This window comes from Pongo pygmaeus, chromosome 1 (assembly GCF_028885625.2).
Source record: "Pongo pygmaeus isolate AG05252 chromosome 1, NHGRI_mPonPyg2-v2.0_pri, whole genome shotgun sequence".
NCBI lineage: Eukaryota > Metazoa > Chordata > Mammalia > Primates > Hominidae > Pongo > Pongo pygmaeus.
Window position 1 is genome coordinate 6540636 of NC_072373.2, and position 17315 is coordinate 6557950.

At 42.2% G+C, this 17315-nt stretch overlaps 1 protein-coding gene across 1 annotated transcript in view; it reads left to right on the forward strand.

Annotated features, from left to right (window-relative positions):
* Positions 1 to 5699: 5699 nt before the first annotated feature.
* PLD5 (phospholipase D family member 5) overlaps positions 5700 to 17315 on the forward strand; it is a 433240-nt gene continuing 421624 nt past the window's right edge. Inside the window, exon 1 of the mRNA XM_054448618.2 lies at positions 5700 to 6144. Coding sequence (XP_054304593.1) covers positions 5956 to 6144 — 189 coding nt within the window. The 5' untranslated portion in view covers positions 5700 to 5955. The remainder of the gene's footprint in view (positions 6145 to 17315) is intronic.

The following is a 17315-nucleotide window of genomic DNA, read 5'->3' on the forward strand; positions in this document are numbered from 1 at the left end:
TTTGAGACCTGCCCAGCCAATATGGTGAAACCCCATCTCTACTAAAAATGCAAAAATTAGCTGGGTGTGGTGGTGGGCACCTGTAATCTCAGCTACTCAGGAGGCTGAGGCAGGAGAATCGCTTGAACCCAGGAGGTGGAGGTTGCAGTGAGCCGAGTTTGTGCCATTGCACTCCAACCTGGGTAACAAGAGCGAAACTCTGTCTCAAAAAGAAAGAAAGAAAGAGAGAGAGAGAGAGAAAGGAAGGAAGGAAGGCAGGCAGACAGGCAGGAAGGAAGGAAGGAAGGAAGCAAGAAAGGAAATATCCCAGTGCCATCTGATTTGGTTCTCCTTGTGTAAGTAAAATGGGACCCTCAGCCTCACAGTATAAACCCACTCTACCAGGATCTCACTCTGGGGGCTAGTTGACCTCTCCCTCCCCTCCCTAGTTCTCTCCAGGTCATTGTGGGGGCTCTCAGCCCAGCAGAGATGTACCCAAGCAAGACCATACAGTTTGGTGTTGTGTAAAGGCATTTAGAGTTGAGCCACCCTGAGTTTCAGCCATGGTGTTACCCCTTGGTCCTTGTGTCTCTTGTGTAGGTCACTCTTTCTGGGTCTTTGTTTCCTTATCTGTAACATAGGGACGGCTCTGTTTACTTTGCAGGATTTTGTGAGAAAAAAATGATATAATGCCTTTGAGGACCAGCCCACACAGTGACTGGAGTAGGTGGTGAAACAATGAGAATCTTTAGTCTAAAGTAAGTTTGTACATAGATAAGTTTACTTTATTAAATATGTAATGTAACATTTAAAAAACCTTCATTGTCATTTTATAACTAATCAATAACAACTACTAGGCTAAAGAAAATACTGTAACATAAAAGACCCTTCTCATATTAATGCTTATATATTCTTCAGAAAACATTTTCAATCCGGGACTACTTTAATTTTGTTCTACCGGTATTAAATTATTCAATTTTTCTACAGAAATAATCCTATAATGAACACATGTGGTTAGGAAAGTCATGTTGTTTTTAGCTGCTGAATCTATTTCTTGACAACAAAGAATAGAGCCATTCTTGGGTCAATGATTTTATATGGTCTTGTATACTATAAGGGTAATTGAGGAGGACATAGAGCATGCTGTTAGGGAAGGTCTAAGTATTAACATGTTTTATTCTTCAGTAGTAAACCTTTGACAAAATGTAGTAATACTCGGCAACACTACACCTACTACACCTGTGAAAAATACAACTTATAATTGCTAAGAAGTATATATTTGAGATTTTTTTATCGGACATGGTAAAAAAAGAAATCCTTTATTGAGAGTCAATGAACCTGGCTTTTAGACCAGACTCTGTGACTTATATGGCTTTGGGCAGGTCACTTAACCTCCATGAGCTTTGGTTTCCTCCTTTCGAAAGATGGAACTGATAGCAAGTACCAAGACTACTTTCAGATATTTTTCCAAGGAGTAAATGTGATACGTGCTACAGATGTAACTATTGTGGAAATGTAAGGTATTATCATTACTATGAAAGGTTTAATAAAATACTCCCACTTACTTCTTGATACATTCAGTCTTAAGTTTTATGACAATGCAATATAACTAATTCAGACAATATTAACAATTCCTGGTCAATGACATCTGTTAAGTTTAGGTTTGAATTCAATAGATGTTTATGGCTCGTATGTGTTTTACTTGAGTATTCTATATTGTTTGAAGGTATTGCATAACATACCAGTGGCAACTTAGGTAAAGTCTTTAGAATACATATAAACATTAATGAGATGCAAATTTGTAGCTGAGTGCAGTTTCTATAATTAATTATAAGCAATCAAGATTAATTGATATAGCTGCCATTGAAAATGATAACTTATTAGAATGACATAAAGAATATTTCTTCTGTGCCTGAAAGTTCTAAGAACAGTAACATAGGGCTCTATAGTTTATACACAAATTTCTCATGTGTTATACCAGTTCATCCCTGTAGCAATCACTTGAGGTAGCAATGATTATTCCCCATTTACTGGATGAACTTGAAGGCTATGGAAATACAATGAAAACCATGAAAGTCACAATTTAGTAATTACAGGATCTAGTACTAAAATCTAAATATTTTAGTGTCAAATCCAGTGTTTTTCAAGATAAAGAAGCAAAAACATGTTGCCAAGTGTTAGCACCCATTCGGTCATTTATTCACCATAGTCTATTGGAAGCTTATTATATGTAAGGCACTAACAGCACGGTAAAGAATCAGGAGTGGCTCCAGCTCCCAAGAAGCGAATGGGCTAGTAGGACGGATGGTTCACAACACCTGTGTTGCATTCAGAAAATGTAATGGCTATGAAAATGTGCTGGAAAAAGTGCTGTGGAAGTTAATGTAGAAATTCAGTAATTATACATTTCAGTAATATTTTTGGTGCAACATTCTCATATTATACCTGGCCATCTTCAGAAATACTATTTTTCTTCCCTACAACAGTTTCAGTTGGGTTCAATTTTATATGAAATATTCTTTTGAAGGTCAACACGCAAGTTCCATATTACTGTCATAAACGATGAACTTGGACAAGAATCCAAGATAGAAAAATAATTATGAATAAGTCTGCACCCAGGTTTATTTGAACTTGTTGGGTCCATTTAGTCTGGCACTGCATACCAAGTAAGTATGAAACTGTAAAAATTTATACTTTGACTAGTATTTTTGATTATAACAAATGTGATCTATGAATTAATTATAATGCTCAATTCAGTAGTGTGCTGTCATATTTATGCCACCAGTGTACTTTCTTCAAAAAATAGAGATTGGCTGGGAGCGGTGGCTCATGCCTGTAATCCCAGCAATTTGGGAGGCCGAGGTGGGCAGATCACTTGAGGTCAGGAGTTTGAGACCAGCCTGGGCTACATGGTGAAACCCTGCCTTTACTAAAAATAAAAAACAAAACTTAGCCGGGCGTGATAGTGCATGCCTGTAATTCCAGCAACTTGGGAGGCTGAGGCATGAGAATTGCTTGAACCTGGGAGGTGGGGATTGCAGTGAGCCGAGATGGCACCACCGCACTCCAGCCTGGGCGACAGAGCAAGACTCTATCTCGAAAAAAAAAAAAAGAAGGAGATAGTAGCAACTACTGCAGTCACTATGTATAGTCCTATAAAGGTATAGTTTAAACAAAATCTATTTACTTTGAGAATCTGGCACAATATGGAAACGATTTGTTTAAATTCTTCTACAGTAGAACAGTTCATTATTACTCTGAATTGCATATCTATCACTTGTCAAGGTTTGGATATATCAAATACCTAATCTCATACAGCAAAAGGCAGAGGATTCTTTGCAGAAGGGCAATAACATCTTTCTGTTAACAATATTATAAAAGACTATATAATTGTTTGTCGTCATTTAAATTGTGTGGTTATACTTTAAAGAAAGCATAAGCTATGGAGGCTAAACTTTAATAGTAAAAACTGGTGGACAGTGAATAGTAGGGCAAATTGTAAAAATAAAAAAATCAGATCGTGCCTGTAATCCCAGCACTTTGGGACGCCGAGGCTGGCGGATCACTTGAGAGACCAGCCTGGCCAACGTGGTGAAACCCTGTCTCCACTAAAAGTACAAAAATTAGCTGGGCATGGTGGCGTGCGCCTGTGGTCCCAGTTACTTGGGAGGTTGAAGCAGGAGAATCGCTTGAACCGGGGAGGCAGAGGTTGCACCTAGCCGAGATGGCGCCACTGCACTCCAGCCTGGTGACAGAGCGAGACTCCATCTCAAAAACAAAACAAAACAAAACAAACAAACAAAATTATCAGAGATACTATACAATGGAATGTATAGTTTTCACAGCCTCCCCTCCGACAGGGTCTTGCCCTGTCGCCCAGGCTGCAGTGCGATCTCGGCTCACTGTTGCCTCCTCTTCCCAGGCTTCAGTGATCCTCCCGCCTCAGCCTCCCGGGTAGCTGAAACCACAGATGCGCACCACCAGGCCTGGCTAATTTATTTTATTTTTAGTGTAGGCCCAGGCTGGTCTGGAACTCCTGGGATCAAGTGATCCTCCTGCCTCCTCCTCCCAAGGGCCTGAGATTACAAACCTGAGCCACTCCGCCTGGCCTTCACAGTTTTTCAATCTGGTTCATATCCTTGTTTTGAAGTGTAATTTCTGCTTCTGCTTCAGTTTCCTCACTGGAAAGGAGGGTTAATAACATTTATCTTGCAGGATAACTTGAGACTTAGAGATAGCACACAGGTCGGGGCATCTATTACACAACATAGTTCAGCTCCTAAGAAAACCAACCTAGCACAGCCAAAACGTGTGTATTTGTGTTTAGTTGTTTCATCCCCATATTGACTGTGCACAGGATTTTATTTCAACTACTATTTTTACTATACCATTTTTTTAAATGGAGACTTTGAAAAGATATGAAACACAATCCCTGTCCTAAAAGTTTGTGAAATCCCAGCCAGAATGTCTTTGAAACCGTCATCCAAGTAGGGCAGTTCTGCCAAGGGCTAGAGAGCCTTCAGTTTACCCTTGGCAACACCCTCTAAAATCCCCTGTATACCTCTCCAGCTTCCATACACTTCCCAAGCTTTTAACCAGACACGAGACACCCTGAACACCAGCTGTTTAGCATTTAGATAAAACCAAAAAATGTTTCGAGAGGTTGACTCCAAAGATAGCAAAAGATGAAGAGATTTAAGATTTAATCACGAACATGCCACCCTATTCCTAACAATCATCATGCTTGGCTGGGCCCCGAAGGAAAAGCCTGGACCCTAGGGGCCTAGAAACAGAGAAAAGAAACAAAAGCACAGCAGTTGGGCCACGTCCACCTAAGGAACAGTCACTGCACAAGCGGAGCGTTGCAGAGGAGCCCTGGATCAGCCTCCCAGGATCGGAATGGGTGCGGCCCGGGGAGCCTGGTTCTAGGTGGACACCGAGGGCTGGGGAGCAACCGGTCCCGCGTGCCTGCCCGAGGAGCTACTGCCCCCGGGCGTATTTGCATCGCCACACTATCGGATGAAAGTAGCGTGTAAGGCTCAAGAAAACACATGTCTCTCGGCTATTTTCAGGGGGGAACGCTGGGCACCCTCTGCTCTAAGTCCCTCGGGGTGGGAAGTTAGTGAACTTTCAGAATGGGGGAAGGCGCAGCCTAAGCGAGCCAGGGGCAGGGTGAGGGGGCGCCGCTGGATAGAGATGGGGGAAGGGCGGAGGTGGTTTCCTGAGTGTCTCCCTCCGGAGCCATCCCCGCGCTCAGCCAGCAGGACCGAGGAGGCGCGGAGACGGCGCTCACTTCTCCCCTCGCCTGCCGGCTTTCCAGTAAAGATGCGCCAGGGAGAGGTGTAGCCTGCTCGGGAAAGGCGGGTGTGGAGCGGGAGCGCGGCCGCCCGGGCCTGGGCGCGGCGGGAGGGGCGGCGGCCGGGCTCACAGCTCTTGGCCCCGCGGAGGGCGGCGGCGGCTCCTCACTGCACCAACCTGCAGGCGCGGGCTGGCTGGGCCAGCCGCGGCCCCTCCCACCGCACCCCACCCCCGCCGCCGCCGCCGCCGCCCCGGGAGCCGGCCCGGGTCCCAGTAGGTGCCGCAAGGAGCCGGCGAGCGGAGCTCCCGCTCGGGACCGCAGCCGCCGGGCGACGTCGCCGCCGCACCGGGCACTTCTGTCTCCCCAGAGCGGGTTCCCTTCCCTCCCTGTCCCCTCTCGTCCCCCTTCTCCCCGTCCGTCCCCCTCCGCCCCCGCCCCTGCCCGCACCTCGCCCTCCCTCCTTCCGCCCCGCGCCTCCCGCGATCGCCCCCTCCTGCCCGGCCGCGCTCCCAGCTGGCGCTCAGCACCCCGCGCTCCCCGCGCCCGCTCGCTCCTCTAGCTCAGTCTCCAGCTCCACCTCCGGCTCCCGCTGGGCCTCCCGCTCGCCCTCCGCGTCCGGCTCCCCGCGCGCCCGTCCCGAGTCCGCTGCTCGCCGGCGGCCGCCCGGTCATGTCAGGATGGAGATCCGGCAGCACGAGTGGCTCTCGGCCTCCCCCCATGAGGGCTTCGAGCAGATGAGGCTCAAAAGCCGCCCCAAGGAGCCCTCCCCAAGCCTGACCCGAGTGGGCGCGAACTTCTACAGCAGCGTCAAGCAGCAGGACTACAGCGCCAGCGTCTGGCTTCGGAGGAAAGACAAGCTGGAGCACGTAAGGGCGACTCGCTCCCGGGGGCCTCGGCCAGGCACCTGCCGCTTGCACCCTCCCCGTGGTGGTGGCATGAGCGCGCTCGGGGCGCGGGGCGCGGGGGGCAGGCGAGGGGATCCCGGCAGGCGCCCGCGTCCTAGGTCGGATTTGGGGGCTTCTCTGCCTGCGGTTTCTTGCCTTAATGACCGGGCTGCGGGGAGGGGAGGGCAGGTTCCCTTTCAGGCTCTTGGTCCCTGCGGACCCGACCTGCCCACCTGCGTCTCCCAGTAGGGTTCATTTGCACGGGATTCTGGAGGTGCCTGTGCAGAATGAGCACGAAGGGGAAGTGCCACCAGCGTGGCTCCGAGCAACCCGGCGTTGCATGGTAGTGGGCTTTAGAGCGGCGTTTGCCCGCGTCTTTGGGGGCCGTTTTACTCAGTCCAGAAACTAACAAATTAACGAATGAGTAAAGTTGGCGCCGCTAGCGACCAGCGTGGACCCGCGCACAAGCCATTAGAGTTTTCTGCAGAGTGTCCGCTGGGATGAGCAGTTGGTGATCCTCTCTACTTAAGTCCAACTAGGGAGAGATTTGCGCGTTGCAAGGAGAAAGGCTAAAAACGAGCGGATCGTCGGGCTCCCCAGAAATCCTCCCCTCTGGAGGGTGGGAGCCGGTGAGAGGGGACCTCTACTCCCAAGGAGTGCCGACTTCACGCGAAGTGAATTGGCTCTGGAGTTGAGCTCCTAAGGCTTGCTATTTTGAAAGAAAAAAAAAAAACCTTCTAAAAAGGCGTTTAGTGTATCCAGTTTCAAATTTGATCCATCAGCATCTTCTTAAACCAAATGTTAAAATTAAACTAAGAGAATTATCTCAAGAGTGCAGCACAACTAGCTAAGGAGAAGATGCTATTTCTCCCTGCAGTGCTGCAGAATCCAAATTGAGTCTGCTAATGGAATGTGGAGGTTTCCTTGTATTTGGGTCAGGACGCCAACAATGATAAAAAAGATAAGACCAAGAACTCCTAGAACTCACGCATTTCCAACTGCTGCACCGACCTGCATCCCATCTGCCCCCCAAAGCGCTCCTCCTGGGCTCTGCAGCACCAACAGGCTTCTTCCTAGGAGGAAACACGCGAAGAAGGGGCATTTCTCTATTATAATAATCTGAAACGAAGGTCTGTGCCTGCTTTCTGAGGGCCTGATGAAAGTCACTGAAAGCTCTAATGTGAAGCTTTGAGTTGGGCAACAGCACTGTTTTTTGTGTAGAGATCCATTTGCTAATGTCAAAAGGATGCCTCATATCCTTAAGTCCATGGAAGTCGCTGAAGATTTCTAGGATGGCAAGCTGTTTGAAAGGCAATAGTATCCATTAAACATGCCCTCTCCAGAATTAGTGAAGGGGGTGGTGGTGGTATTAGTTTAAAGGGGGCAAACAGCATCTTTATGTATTACATGCAAAGAGCATGTAATCAACCAATGATGTGGCTGATTTTAGTATCAGGGATAACAGTCTAGCTTTGGGAGGGTGATAGAACATATCTTCATTTTAGTTTCACTCTGAATGTGTGTTCTTTTGCAGTTTGTGCTTTTAGCTGGTCTGTTTCCTTTATTCTCTTACTGAAAATCAGTAGTGCAGCCTTCTATGACTATGTCTTGAGTCATGAGCGGTGCACGCATTATACTTAAATGCTTTCTCACTTTTAGATTTTCATTGAAAGTATCAAGTCATACCATGTGTGCCACAGCAGTCTCACCTTTCTACATGAGCATGGGATGCTCAGCCTCCTCTGAGGATCGGAGACCAGGGAAAGGAAGATGTGGTTGTTTGAAAGCGTGTGAGAGTCTGTGCTTTCTTCTTCACTCAGATACTCCAAAAGAGAGCATTGCATTCATTTTTAAAAAATCACTCTCCTCATTTGATATTTAAATCAGTGTAGCATTTGTTTTACTTTTTCAACTACATTTAATGAGAGATGCATGTATCTATGCTGATGTTTTTCTCTACACCCCCTTTCAATTAGAAAGGGGACTTCAAATAAATCTCTTGGTGGTATTCTCTTGCTCCTTTGAAACATCACAAACATTTTTAATGAATTAATATTAATGAAAGTGCTATGAAAAATTAAGTTAGTATACAAATATAAATTTTATTTGAATTCAAGAGCTAGGTGTTTATAATATACATCATGTTGAATGCACTATGACATTTCAGGTAGTTTGATGGTAATTTCTAATAGAAATTAATGTTTGAGATGTCAAACACCTATAACAAATGTAACCTGGTATCATTGCTACAGAAAGCATGAAAATCTAATGTTGACTTCATTGTAAACAACATTCTGAACATATATGGTACCTTCTGATTCAAATGTTGCAGGAATTAGGATGAGTGTGTCATGTGAAATTCAAAGGTGATACATGGTAGTTTAAAAACACCCTTCTGGTCTGTCTAATCAAATGGATGGCCACTTTTTTATGATGTTGAAAAAATAATAATTATGATGGAGATCATATGCCTGAAAACAGCCTACTCAGTTATTTTGCTGGTGCTTTAAAAGCCAATCTAAGTATTAAGGAAATAAATAAGTTATGACTTCAAATGACACACATATTTGGTCATCTTCATAACAGAATTCCCCTGAAATGAAATGTGGCAGTGTGTGGGCTCTGTCCAGACTTCAGAGGGACAGATTAATCTGAAAGTCAATCATGTGATATAAAGCAGACAACTAAAGAATGGATTTCCACCCACTTTGCTAAAAGTGAGAATAATTTATTTCTTCTTTTCTGATTTAAAGGCTGCTGGGCCAATTCTCAGGTTGGACAAGAAAAAAATGACCTGAATTAGTTGAGGATTGGAATCAATCTTTAAATATGGTTCCTGTCACTGGTTGGTCGACACTTAAGATGAACACTTACTAAGAAATAAATGTTTATAGGGAATCATTCCATACTAAAATAATGAATGAGAAGCTGTGAGGAAGTCGTGTTTTGTAACAAGAATTCTGGACTTTGAATTCCACTTGGAAATTTCAGGAAGAAGTAAAATTGCTGGCTATACATAGAATGTTGTATTATTAGTTACAAATAATGCTCTTGGTTGTTAAAATCTTTTGTTTCCTGTTCTGCTTCATAATGTCTAGAGCTTTGGAAGGCATTAGGCTTGGGAAACAGTGAAAGTTCTGTTCTCTGTAGGATCCTGTATTTACTTTAGGTCTAATGCAAAAGTGAAGGATTCTGGTCTAGCAAAGCAAGAGGAGCAAGGGACTACTTCCAAACCCCCTAATCCACCCCTGCTCTTACAGCCTCCCTAGGGCTGGGTTGCTTTGGAGGTAACCATTTAATAAGATGTGACTATCCCAGAGGATAACATGGCATTACGCTGGCATCCTTTGGTGCTGTATGCTTTTTTGAACATTTTTCTTTTTTAAAGGGGGAGAGATGCAAAGCCCACTCTACTTTGTTGCCTGGTTTTATGCCAGCTGCACTGTATGGAGGTTTCCTGGTGCTATTTATGAAGATGGAGATGCCTTATTTTCTCTCCCACTTATTCAATTAGCTCCTGTCAAAGTGTGGTTAAGAGTAGGAGCCCTGGTAAGAGGGACCTGGGTTTAGACTTCGATTTCATTTCTTATTAATTCTGTGGGCAAAAGGACTCACAGTTACCAAGATGCACAACTGTGTTCCCCCTTAGATAAGTCACTGGTTTGCCATGATGAAACAAGACAATCCATGTCTGTACTGCAGGAACGAACATTCTCCAAATGTCAGAGACTTGGACACCACAAAAGTATACTTTCCACCTCACATATCTCACCTGTGCCTATTGGCTGGGGACCATCCTCATCTTGATTGCCTTGCCCGAGGGAAACTCCATTCTGATATTGTTTTTGTGGCTGCCAAAGCAGCTGAAGAGCAGTTGGAAAATCATGTAATGATTTAGGCTTTCAATGCTTCCACCCAGAAATCATCCATTCATATGACTCATGTGTATTGCCCAAAGAAAGGTTCTTGGCCAAGGCTCACTTCAAGAGTAGCACAAGGGGATCCAACTAAGACCCAGAAGGAAGGGAACATCTGTGACCAACTCTCACAAGACTGCTGCAGCATACAAAGCACTTAGTACAGTGTTTGGCCTGTATTAAATGCTCAATACACAGTAACTGTAGGTGTAATGACTTCTCAGGTGCTGCCTGGCTCTCAGGCTGAGTCCTCTCACTCCACCCAAAGAGCTTCCAGATTTCTAATTTGAGATCAGCCTGCATGATGATCCTGGACGCTAAGTGAGTAGATCCTTTGGTCGGCAAGGCTGGCTCACTGTCTTGGGCCTCTTATGCTGTCTCTTTGCCTGGCTTCCCATCCATCCTCTGGGGGCCTGACTCTTCCTGGCTAGTGGGGCCCTTTCTTGCTCCTTGGCTGGCCATTCTGAGGCTGACTTTTCTGGTTCTCACTCTCTCAGCTGGTCCCGCTAGCAGAGACCAACTCCTGGTCCCGTCTCCAACCTCTGCTTCTCTTCCCAGCTTGTGCTGGTGGAATTAAGTCAAGCAACATTTTATTTATTTGCAAGATGTCTCAGAAAGCCCATTTAAAATTGAAAGAGAAAGCAAAAGACAGAATTGGTAAAGCATAAAAGCAGAATCCTTAATGTTCACACCTGTAGTGAGCCATAGTATCTTGATTTATTTAGTAAGTGCCTCACACTTAAAAAAAAGTCTCCTCTAAGTGTGAATTTGCACCTACTTAAATAGAGTTTATGTTACCAGTGAATAGTAAATAAATGCCAAGTGCACACTTGCCTCCTGGAATAAATTATTTACACGAGGAGAAAAGGATAAATGGATTGGAGCACACTTGGTCACAGCGGTCTAGGCTCATATTATGTAATGCCATTTTTGTCCCATGGAGCAGATCCATGAAAATACTGTACCCCCACAGAGTCGATCCATAAAGCGCCAGAAGACAGAGTTCAACCTAAGGGAATGAACCTTTAAAATGTTCCATTAAAAATCCAACAAACAAACAAACAGTCTGGCAAATGCTTAAGAACATTAACATTTACTGGGATCATTTCCTGCGGTTTTAGATAAACAACACAGACAAGCTATAGGTGGAGGCAGGATTCTCTGCTGCCTCCAACTCATCAGTCAAGACATGAAAGTTTAGATGTCTCGTGAGTGTCTTCCAGTGGATCTCAGGGGATGCCCATCACTGTCCTTGTCACCACTACAGTCAACATATATCTACCCACTAATGGACTTCTCTCACTGCAGGTTGACATTGCAGTGTCTTTTGAAGAATTTTTGGTTTCTATGAACTCTCTTGGGTGTGGCTTGACTTATTTTAACATAATCATAGGGACATATCATATTTAATATATTTAATTTGAGAAGCTCTGGATGATTGAATTTAAGGTTTCTTTTTCATCTCTTCTTCCGTATAATAGCTACATGCCAATTTCTGGCTAGTTTCTCTAAAAGTTTTTACTTCTCTCTATAGACTTCTATAACTATAACTATAGACTTCTATAACTGTTACTAAAAACTTAAGTAACAGTTTTTAGTTCTTAATTCTTCTCCAAATAAATCTGATGAGTCCTTTGAATTCTGGGACATGGCAGTAGTTGTAATAAGTTACGTTCTCATACTGAATTGACTGATAGATGGCATAGTTAGACAGACGTGGAGTCTGTGGCAAGACCTCACACCAGAAATGTTGCTTAAACTGTATATATTGAGGACATTAAAATTACCCAATTGCTTAAGATCCATACCTGCACAGACTATGTGCTAAAAGTTTAGGGTACAACGTAAATGTTGAGGTACGGTTAAAAGGTCAAACTGTGGCTGTTAAGAGATAGCCCTTTTAACCAAAAAAGCATGTTTAAATTTTTCTCAGAAAGACAGAAAAAGAGCCCAATTTCTAAAATCACAAATCTAGCCCTTATGAAAGAGTTAAGTGAAGAATGAGGCAAACTTTCCCAGGTAGCCTTATCTGCATTGGAAAGTCTTACTGTGCCTGCCAGTTGAAGTCGGCCCAAGTTGAACTACCTACCTGGGCATCATGGGACTGGATGTCATGACCACTGGGTGATAAATATATTTCTTTATCCTCCAGAGGAGGCAATGAGCCTTGTGTTTCACTGTCTTGAGCTACTACTGTGCTCCTGCCAGTATGTTGTTAGGTCTGATCCAGCAATAACATGAGGAGTTAATTTGAGAGGATGGGACTCATTGACATAAAAAAAAAATACCAACTGGCAAACTCTTCAGTCACCAGATATTTACTGAGTGTCTTTCATGTGAAAGATACTGTGTTAGGAAGCTGTGAGGTCTTTAATTCAACAAGCATTTATTTGACATATACTGTGTTATTAACAATGTTATTAAATACAAAGACCAGTGCAGGGTTCCTTCCCTGAAGATGTTTAAAGTTGTATAAACAGAGTTACGATACAATTGCAGTGTTATGATTAAATAGAAGAATGCAAACTATTAATAGTATAAGAATACTGCCTTCAAGGGACTGGTTGTTTAGATGATAAAGTATACTTAAAAAAAATAAGCAATGGATACTGTCATACATAATGATAATGTATCATAACAAAATCCATTTTATTCCAGTAATGCAAAGTTGATATGAAATTTGAAAATCAATTACTATATTATATCATATTAATAGAATAAAAGAGTAAGACCATACAATTATCTCAACAGAGGAAGAAAAAGAATTTGATGAAATTGTGTACCCATGCATGATAACGTGCTCAACTGACAAGAAATAAAAGCAATCATTACTATTCTGATAAACAATTTCTTTAAAAAGAATCACAGTTAATGGCGAACTATTGAAAAATTATTTGCAGATTGTGAGACAGAGATGTCCGTGGTCATTGCTTCTAGTTGGCATTGTACGGAAGTAATAGACAATACAATAAGGCAAGAAAAAGAAATAAAAATATAAGAATGGAAAATGTGTAATGACATTGTCACTATTAGCAGACAGTATGATTATGTACATTTGAAAATACAAAATAAACTACAGATATACTTAATGAATTAATACTGTCACTGGATTTATCAGGGCCACTGGATTCAAAGCCAATAGGCAAAATTTAATTATTAGAAATTCTAGTCTAAAACTTAAAAACATTACCATTTACATTAACATAAATATGTCAAATACTTAGGAATAAATTTAATAAAAGCTGGTAAGACCTCTTTTTAATTCTCCTCTAAATTGACCTATAGAGTAGATCCATTTCCAATTAAAATGTCAACAAGTTTGTGTGTGTGTGTATTGAAAAATGATTCTGAAATTTATATGGAAATGCAAAGGGCCAACAATAGCCAAGACAATCTTTAAAAAGAAGAACAAAGCCTGCTTCCAGGTATCAAAACTTATTCTAAAGCTAGATTAATTAAAACAGTGTGGTATTGGTGCAAGGATAAACAAATGGATCAACTGACAAACTAGACAGTGCAGAAACAGACCTGTGCAGATATAGATACTTGATTGATGACAAAAGTGACTCTGTAATGCAGTGGGAAAGAGATAATCTTTTCAAAAAAGGGTGCTGGGTCAGTTGCATATCCACATTAAAATACATATTCATTTGTGTTTTAATATGAATCAGTTTAATATGAGTTGTAAACCTAAATTGGAAAGTGAAACAATGAGGCTTCTAGAACAAAATATATTAAAAAAATTCTTCATCAACTTGGCTAAGGAAAAATTTGGAAGCAGTTTTAATAATCCCAATTTATTAGATTAGTAAACTGGACTATATTAGAAGTAAGTGCTTTTGTCTATAAAATATTTGATTAACAGCATGAAAGACAAGTCACAAAGTAGAAGGATATGTATATATATATATATATATATATATAAAATTTACTTTAGAAGAATATATTTTTAGCACACACTCTGACAAAGAGTTTTAATCCAGGATATGTAAAGAGCACCTACAAATCAATAAGAAAAATATAGACAGCCCAACAGAAAAGTGAGGAAGACACTTGAACAGGAACTTCACAAAAGAGGATATCCAGATGGGCAGTAAATGCATGAAAAGGTGCTTGATGTCATTAGTTATCAAGGAAGTACAAAATTCAAACAAAATTATACACCATTATTCAAACACAAGAATGGCTAAAATTAAAATAAAATAATTGACAGTGACCAAAGTATTGATGAAAATGGGGAGCATCTGTAGCTCTCATAACTTCTGGTAGGACTTCATTCATAGCTGCTTTGGAAAACTGTTTGCAGTATCTACTACGTTAAACACATCTTTTGATATTTTGACCTATAAAATTTAAATTCTATGTATATATCAAATAAATGTGTGCTCAGGTTAACGAAAGACATATACACAAATGCTTACTGAAGCATTATTTTAGTTGTTCACAGTAGGATGCATCCCTAATATCCAACTATAGTTGAATGAACAATATATTGTAGTTTATCCATACAGTGTAATACATTGAGCATTGAAAAGAGATTTTATATATATCTATTGCATCTGCATGCAATAATGTGGATGACTCTTTCAGGCATAGTAATGAATGAAAGAAGACAGACATAGACAGTATGATTCCATTTATGTCAAGAAACAGGCAAAGCTGGCCAGGCGTGGTGGCACATGCCTGTAATCCCAGCACTTTGGGAGGCCGAGGTAGGTGGGTCACCTGAGGTCAGCAGTTTGAGACCAGCCTCACCAACATGGTGAAACCCCATCTCTACTAAATACAAAAAAATTAGCTTAGTGTGGTGGCACATGCCTGTAATCCGAGCTAGTTGGGAGGCTGAGACAGGAGAATAACTTGTATCTGGGAGGCGGAAGTTACAGTGAGCCGAGATCGTGCCATTGCACTCCAGCCTGGGCAACAGTAGTGAAACACACTCTTTCTCTCTCTCTCTGTCTCTCTCTCTCTCACACACACACACACACACACACACACACAAACAAAGGCAAAGCTAAAGCATGGAGCTAGGACTCAGAATTAGCGATTACTTCTGAGGATAAAATGGGCACGAAGGAGGCTTCTGAGGAGCTAATACTGTTCTATCTCTATTTTTAGGTGTTGGTTACAAAGTAAACATTTACAGAGCTATACACAGAAGGTTTGCATCTTTATGTAGATTTCCATGGTAGTTTACAAAAAGTAAATAAAATGCCTACAGTGCCCTTAGCCTTGCTTAATGCGTCTCTCCAGCTATACCTCCTCAGACTCTATGCTTCTCCTGTCCTACTCTCTCTAACCCATGGAGGTCTTTGTCCTTGATGTTCTCTGTCACTGTTGTCTTCATGTGGGTGACTGCTGCTTGTCACCTCCCCCTGTATGACTTCCTGGGTCCTTCCCTCTCCTCACCTCCCCATCTGCTTTAGACAACCTTCCCTGTTATCCCATTGCACATAAGACACTGTATCTAGTTGGATCTTTATTTGCCTTTCCCACTAAACTACTCACTCTTTAATAAATTCTCTTTTTTAGTAGAACATCTATTATTTTATTCAACAGAAGGGAAGATAAAACATTCTTTTTTTTTTCTTTCTGACTTTTATTCAACTTTTAGGTCTTGTGGGGGTACATGTGAAGGTTTGTTACATAGGTAAACACATGTCACGGGGATTTGTTGTATCATATTTCATCACCAGGTCTTAAGCCTGATACCCAGTAGTTATCTTTCCTGGAGTTCCTCCCAGGAGCAATTGTTTAGTGAATTGTGACCTTCTTGCTTCAGAGACCTTAAATCATGCCTTGTCCAGAGAAGGATATCAAGTAAGGCCTCGCTCTTGGTGATGGTTTGTACTGGCTTAAGGACCTGGAGGAAGAGCTGCCGGTTGTAGGACTGGTCTGAATTAAGACTTTTGAGCAGAATCTGGACAGCCAAAAACCTTTTTGGGAGAGCAGTGACTTAACAAGTATATCTGGGGACAGAGTTTATTTAAGGAAGAATTGGGTGTAAAAACACCCACAATGGTAGATCAATGGGCTTGAGGACTTGGAAGATACTGGGCTTTATTCTGTAAGCAAAGGGGAGATATTTGAATAGATACTTTATTTGGAAAGCCCAGGTTTCAGAAAATCTGGTGGCATGCAGTGTTGAGGAATGAGAGCCTCGAATTGGGGAGACCAGTGTAGCATCTTTTTTAGTGGTCCATACAGGAACTGTGAAAAGGGAAGTAAAAAGAGATGATGGAAGTAGAAAACTAATGAGGCACCAATGCAAGAAGTGTTGTAAAATAAGAGCTCATAGGACTTGCTGTTGAATTGGATCTGGTGAGTCTGAGCAAGCTCATTTATTCAGGAAACATGTATTGAGTGCCGGGGATGTGCCAGAAACTGTGATTGGCATGATGGACACAAGAATGAACAGGGAAAATTCCAAAGACTACTTGAAAGTTGGAATTCTGCTTTTCGTATCTTGGACCCACACCATTGTTGTGGTCTTGATTCATATTATCCATCTTTGTGTGATTATAATTAACAAACATTCCAATACCTACTGCCTACAGGGAGTTGAGCTTCAGACTTTGGAAGATTCAATATATATGAGTGGGCCTTTGGCCTCAGGTTACTTATGATCTGGTTGTCTTTCAAGACTCAATTTACATGTCATCATTTCTAAACCTAAAGCCTTGTTGGGTGTCCCTCCTATGTGGTCCTGTAACACCATGGACAGCATATTATAACCCTTAACAACACTGTTTTATTTTTTTTTAATTGGCTGTCTATCTTCTGCCCTCAATGGAAAGTTTTTGAGGGCAGCAGTGGTGTCTTATAAGAATGTACTGTTAATGCCAAGCACAGTGCCTGGTAGATTCCTAATACTGATTAACTTGACTATTGAAACAGCAAGTAAATGAATGAATGAATGTGTGTTGAATGAGACAGGGCTTAGACATTTGAGTGAAAGAATAAGATGGCATATGCTACCTGCCAGATGAATGCTACAGATGTTATATGCAACAAAAATTCACTGGAGGCTGAGTGCAGGTGACTCAGGCCTGTAATCCCAGCACTTTGGGAGGCTGGACTGGGAGGATCGCTTGAGCTTAGGAGTTTGAGACCAGCCTGGACAACATAGTGAGATCCTGTCTCTACAAAAAATTTAAAAATTAGCCAGGCATGGTAGCACGTGTCTGTATGCCTGTAGTCCCAGCTACGTAGGAGGCTAAGGTGGGAGGATCACTT